Here is a 6,439-nt window from a genome sequence, read left to right as displayed (position 1 = left end):
ATTTTTTTTTTTTGCTTTATTATCTTGGGTGTATATTCTACTTGCCTGTTAATTTCAGCACAGACACCTGTAGAGAAATTACTCATCGTTGTAGGAATAATCTGAATATGGAATCGTATTTAACAGCTGTGGAGAATTAAGGGTGGTCCATACTAAAATTTGATTTCCCAGCACATCTCTGGAAAATATACCTTAACAGTTTGACATGCAGAGAATCTGAGTGTTACTCCGTGGATTTACAGGGAGGTTACTCCTCAGCTCCTTCCTTGTCCTCTTTCATAATTTGAAAGTGTGGTTGTGTTGAAGCCATTCTGAGAGAAGAAATCTTACCTCCTGTCCCACTTACATGTATGAAAAGATGCTTCTAATTAGGCAGCGTTAGTGTAAACCATAATGCTGTTGGCATGCACCTCAGTCATAAATTTTCCAAAAACTTGTCTGGTATATGCTTCTACAATATGTAGTTGAGCAAAAATATTATGCAATTACTATCTATCAGACTTCACCAAAACAGCTTTTCTTTAGTACGATATTTAGAACAACCAAATAATGTTAAACTGAGTTTTTGTCATTTAGCTCTCAAATGTTAACAGTTTCACTTTGCCTCTTGACAGTTAATTAAGCCATATCTGTGGCAGTGAAGCGCTTGATTGCCTCATGCTTAGTTATCCTGCGACATGTATATCATATTAAAAAGGTTGACTTTGCTTGTAAGTCCCTATGCCAAATAAAATTGCTTTTCTGCCAAATCTGTCTATCACCTGTGCTGGTTGATATCCTGCAATCTTTAGTACCTCAGGGCCCCTCTGCTGAAAATATAGCACCCTGTCAGTGGTGGAAGCCCTGCATTGATTTTTCTTCTTAAAACTCAGATTCATTACTGGAGGGTACTGCACTTCTATTTGCAGGGATTGGATTGATGATATACTGGCAGGATTTCATCTTTCTCCTGTACTAAAAGTTGGTCAGTGAAGATTGTTCCTGTCATTTAGGAAAGGTGGCTAGGGTGAATTCATCCCTCCTTGCACAGTTAAAGTAATGGGTTATGTGGAAGGAAATAGAATTTACATGCCTGCCCGCCTGCTCCCTCCCCTACCTCCTTCTAGGGTGTGGGGCTGAACTGCAGTCACTGTATGGCTGCTTTTCTGGAAAAAAGGCTGCTACCCTTCTATAGCCCTTACTTTAGGTTTTGGGGGTCACTAAAACAGACTGATGATGAATTTTGGTTAGTTTAGGTCAATCTAGTTAAACCCTACAATGAAGTTAGTATCTTCAGTTGCTGAAGTAAAGGAAAGGAGTATTGTGGTCTAGATATAGCATGAAGTTTAGCATACTCCATTAATGGCTTTCATTGTAGTCTGTTAACGTATCCCAATAAACTGGATTTTGCTGTCTGTCTTTTAAAGCTTCATAGTTAGTTTGCTTGTTTTTCTTTAAGTGGGTCTGCTGTCTTAAATTTTTTTTTCTTTTTTTAATGAAGCCTAGTTGTGCATTTCCTGTTTGCCATGACACTGAGGAACGGTGTAGACTTGTGCTCAGCTATGTTCTAGAGGTAAGTTTCCTAATGCTGTTCTGTTCTGGTCAAAATGTGTGGCATTTGTTACATTTATATTTAGTTCACCTTCCAAGTAAATACTTAATGAAAGGCTTTTTCTTTTTAAAGGGCTTGAAATCTGTTGACAGCAGCATTAAAAAAGATGGTGACCTTCCTGCAGCCGACCCCAATACCCCAATCCCATTAAAATATGAAGATGAATCCACAAGTGGTAGTCCTGAGTGTCTGGAAAAACAGATGGCTTTGTTTTTAGACAAAAGTAAGCTGAATTGTTTTGCAAATAGGACCTTTTCAATGGCACAGCACACTGCTGCTATTTTATTTTGATCGTCTAAACAATGTATTTGTAAATCATCAATTACACCATGCATTGAAAAAGCAAAAAAGAATATTGCACGCAAACAGAAGTGGAGAATGTAGGCCTTTCCTTTTAAATATGAAAAGAAACAGGACAGTAGGGATTCTTTTAGCATATTAAAGATCCTTTTATAGTAAGTACATAAGTTTACTGCATTTTATTGAGATGTGGCTTGCCACTGGCTTCCATGAGGATTTCATTTTGTTCATAGATTGTGATGAAGTGCTCCCTTTAGATTTTTTGGCAGTGTTAGGTTTTGTCACTTAGAAAAATAATTTTTCTAAGACTGGACTTTGGCAATAATTTTAGTGTCAACATCATGCTCATTGTTGTGCTACACATGTGCATGTTGCCAACATATAAAATGTTAACCAGGATATTATTTGCTAGCTTGCAGTTATAATTCTGCCTTTTATGCAAGAACAGTAGGAAATGTTTGAATGAAAATGTCTTGAATGTGTTTAAATCATTAAAGCTGCAATAGCCTGCATTTACTGCTTCACCATAATATCAGAGCACCTTGCTAGAGTGTTCTGGTTCTATGTAAAATAGAAATAAGACACAGTTGTCCTATAACATAATTCAAAAAACACAAATGTAGGGGTTCTTAGAGATGTAATTAAAATTTAATTTTTAGTTGGAGTTTCCTTCCATTAATCCGGTAGTTTAGTTGAAAGCTGAATTGACTGATAGATATTTTTTGTCTGGGAGCTGAAAATGACAAGGTATATTCAGTGGAGGGCAGCTTCTTTTTCTATATTCTTCTTAAGAGTTAACTTTTTAGAATATATATTAAACATTGAAATCTAGCTGTAAATAGGTATATTGTGGTAGATGAAATATTAAGAAGATTATTGCCATGAAGGTAGGTAGTGACTATTGCTTCCAAGATATAAAATAATAATGCCATGCTTTGTCCACTCCTAAACCAAAAAAGTATACTAAAATTTTCCAAGTCTTTCTGAATGACTAATCATTGTTTCTCCTCCAGTTTTGATTTACAATAGATGGTGTCACTTGGAAGTTAGTGATTTGTAGATCTGCAAATTACCGATTAGGTTTTTCCCCCCAACAATTGGTCCAGAATTTAAGACTAAACACACCACCAAATAGCTGCATTACTATCTGAGCTAGGATAAACACCTAATCAGTACCTCTGATTTCAGTCTCCCCTTTCAAGCAGAAAAAGGAACTAAAGTCTTTCAGGGTACCAGCTGGTGTTTGGATAATAGAGATGGAATTTAAACTAGTCCAAGAAATTTCAAAGATAGGTGAGAAACAAAGTTCCTCCCTTTATTGTACTTACATTTTGTTGCGCAAAATATGTGTAGAATCATGCTTCTTCTGAAATCTTTCTCCTGAAGAAAGAGTCGGGAGAGGGGGAGGAAGGCAGGATTAACATCAGTTTTCCCTCAAATTTCCCTCAAATTTAATGTTTTAAAAAGAAGCTTTGCTGACACCCACTGCACCATGTGTCTGAACTGTTTAGGTTGCCTGTATGATGTATCATACTTGTCCAAAAAGAGAGATGTGCTCTTCTCCAGGCTGACTTAACGATGTGGTCCTATAAGCCAAACCTGGGGTCTGCCTTCCTGTACAGAAATGAGTCTCTGGTCTGAACATGGTAGATCTTTGTCTGCTTCAAAGCCCCCTGAACTGGTGAAGCAGAAGTCTTCGGTGCCAGGACCAGGATCTTTGGCTCCAAAGAGTGGCGCATTCTGTCTGGTACCAGGGCTACTACAGCATCAAGGAAACAGCCTCATCAGAAGAGTTGAAGGATGTCTTGGCACTAACAGTGTGGAAGATTTCAACAGTTCCTTATTTCAGGCAGAAATTGGACAGTACAGTTTCCTCAGAACCAGGGAAGCCTCCACTTATTGGCTGTTGTCGATTCTGAGCTAATACTAGGGTTGTAAGGATTCAGTACAAAGCAGAAAAGTCACATTTGTGGCTCCGGCTCCAGCCCCAGCTGTGGGGCCAGGCACGCAGTCCCGGCTCTGGCTCTAGCCCCTGCTTCAGCAGTTGACAACTGAAGCTGAAGAAATCACTGAGGTTCCAGTCAAGTCACAGAATCTGTGACTGCCGTGACCTCTGTGACTAAATCATATTCTTACGGATTAGATTTAAGATTTACTTATTTTATTTTTTGTGTTTATAGTGGGCTCATTTCAAAAGGATAAACATTCCAGTCAATCAGGAATGATTCCTGGATCTTGGCAGTATAAAATGAAACTCCAGCTGATTTTGAAGTCATCGAAGGCTTATTATGTTCTATCTGATGCTGCTATGAGTCTTCAGAAATATGGAAGAGCATTACGATACATTAAATTAGCTTTACAGTGCCATGGTAAGTAATTGGAATATTTTCTCCTTAAACAGTGCACATAGACAAACAATGGCAAATACTTCTGCCACACATTGAAAAAGTCTGTGGCATCTGAGGACAGAATTTGGCGCACAAATCCCATGCTTTTAACAAATATATTATAGTAAAGAACTGGCTTGGGCGGGTTGGACACAAGGAAGCCTTTTAATTTGGATTATAGGTTTCTTCTTGTCTCATTCTCTTTGTCCCCATTACAAAATGATCAGACGGGCAGGACTCAGCGTATAGATGGCAGAACTCAGTGTATAGACTGGGACTTGAAGTCTGGTGCCTGGAATGTGTGGAAAAGCTAGAATAGCACCTTTATTCATTATACTTGGCTTGAGCTATTCTTATACATTCCTCATTTTCAGAAGTGCTACATTCACTCAGAAACTTTAAGTTGATACCCATAGATAGAGTGGAGTGCATTCCCAGCTAATACTGAGACTTTGAGTAGAATGATGAATATTCTGATTCTGTTTCCTGTTTATAACACTGAGTTTGAATAATCAGAAAATATAATGGCTTTAAAGTGAAATTCTATTCTGTTTTTTAAAAAAAGTGCACTGAGTTTTGCCTTATTCATTATCTTTCAATGAATTGTGATCAAGCTCTGTCTGTTAGTAGAAATATGTGAGGGGAATAGTTTCTAATTGTCATCCCCAGAAAATCAGTCTGAGAACTGAAAGTCAAACTCTTCTTCCTGGTTCATACATCATCATTAGTAATAAAAATTTCTGCACGCCAAATCCTGTTGTCTTCAATGGTTTTACACAGTTATAACTGAGAGAAAGTTTAGAACTTGCATTTGTAGCTTAGTTAACAGTTCTGTATGAGCAGGGATCGAATTCAGTCCATCTTCCTTGTCTGTAGTTGCTGTGCAGTGTTAACAGGGATAAAAAGTAGTATCTGACTCGGACTACATACAGGGGTCAGAGCTGTTGTGTAAAATGTCACCAGTCTTATGGTCACTTCTACAAATAGTTAAATTTGGATTCTACGTGTCTTAAGTCTCTTAGTGCTTAATTTTGCTTTTTCGGGTTTTTCCCCCCTACCAGATACTTACTGCTGCCTCTGCACCAATATGCCTGCTGAAGTGCTACTGTTTCTTTGTCAATGTTTAACCCTTTGTGGTGATATCCAGCTAATGCTTGCCCAGAATGCAAATAACAGAGCTGCGTATCTTGAAGAACATAACTACCAAACAAAAGAAGATCATGAAATATTGCACAGTCTTCATAGAGAATCCAGCTGTCAAGGTATAACATCAAAATAATAATATATTTGGCTGAATTAGTGTGGTCCTTTCGGCCAATACTTATCCCACAGTGTTTCCTCAGATTTTGGCAAAACAGTATAGTATATCACTTCTGGGGATGGGAGAACCTTTTGGTGCTATTTCTTTCTTGTCAAAAAGAAAGCTGAAAATAGAAATTAAAATAGCTTTTTAGGAATATGACTTTTCTGGAGAGTGTATGATAAAATCATGTACTTTAAATATATCTAGAGTTAGTTTTTTGTTTTTGTTTTTTTGTTTTTTTTAATTCTTGACATCTTTCAAATAATGGCCAAATTCTGCCCTTCATTAGACTCTGTGGAACCCCTTTGATTTGTGGGCACAACTCAGGTCATTTTGTCAAACTTTTACTACTACATTTTTTTCATAGTCCCTAAAATAAATAAAATTTGTTTAGAAAAAATTTATAATTGACATGCAGTTTTTGCTGTTTGTTTTCCAGTATTTGCGTGGGCCACTGACTTGTCTACAGACTTGGAATGTCAGCTTTTGGTTAGCTGCAAATGCTATGAGGCAGCTAATGAAATCTTGCTTTTTAGTAACTTAAAAAAACAAAATCCAGAGCAGCATACACAAGTCCTGAAGAGGATGGGTAACATCAGAAATGAAATTGGAGTATTTTACATGAATCAGGCTGCTGCAGTGCAGACTGAGAGAGTGGGCAAGTATTTATTTTTTTTTCCACTTGTTACATACACTGTTCTATTCAAAGGTTTACATCAACGAAGCGGTGTAACAGTGATTATCAGGCCAGGTCTACACTGCGACTTTAAATTGGTTTAATGGCCGATATACCGATTTAACGCTGTACCCGTTCACACGACGTCGTCATTAATATCGAGTTAAACGGCTCCTTAAATC

The 6,439-nt window shown here is 37.6% G+C and overlaps 1 protein-coding gene across 1 annotated transcript in view; it reads left to right on the top strand.

Moving 5' to 3' along the window:
• The window catches only part of LOC116827244 (erythroid differentiation-related factor 1-like), a 60,150-nt gene that overhangs the window by 35,522 nt on the left and 18,189 nt on the right, over nucleotides 1-6,439 (top strand). Inside the window, exons 16-20 of the mRNA XM_075072675.1 lie at nucleotides 1,439-1,552; nucleotides 1,664-1,814; nucleotides 4,072-4,260; nucleotides 5,340-5,540; nucleotides 6,021-6,239. Coding sequence (XP_074928776.1) covers nucleotides 1,439-1,552; nucleotides 1,664-1,814; nucleotides 4,072-4,260; nucleotides 5,340-5,540; nucleotides 6,021-6,239 — 874 coding nt within the window. The remainder of the gene's footprint in view (nucleotides 1-1,438; nucleotides 1,553-1,663; nucleotides 1,815-4,071; nucleotides 4,261-5,339; nucleotides 5,541-6,020; nucleotides 6,240-6,439) is intronic.

This window comes from Chelonoidis abingdonii, chromosome 15 (assembly GCF_003597395.2).
Source record: "Chelonoidis abingdonii isolate Lonesome George chromosome 15, CheloAbing_2.0, whole genome shotgun sequence".
NCBI lineage: Eukaryota > Metazoa > Chordata > Testudines > Testudinidae > Chelonoidis > Chelonoidis abingdonii.
This window is presented reverse-complemented; position numbering and strand designations above follow the sequence as displayed.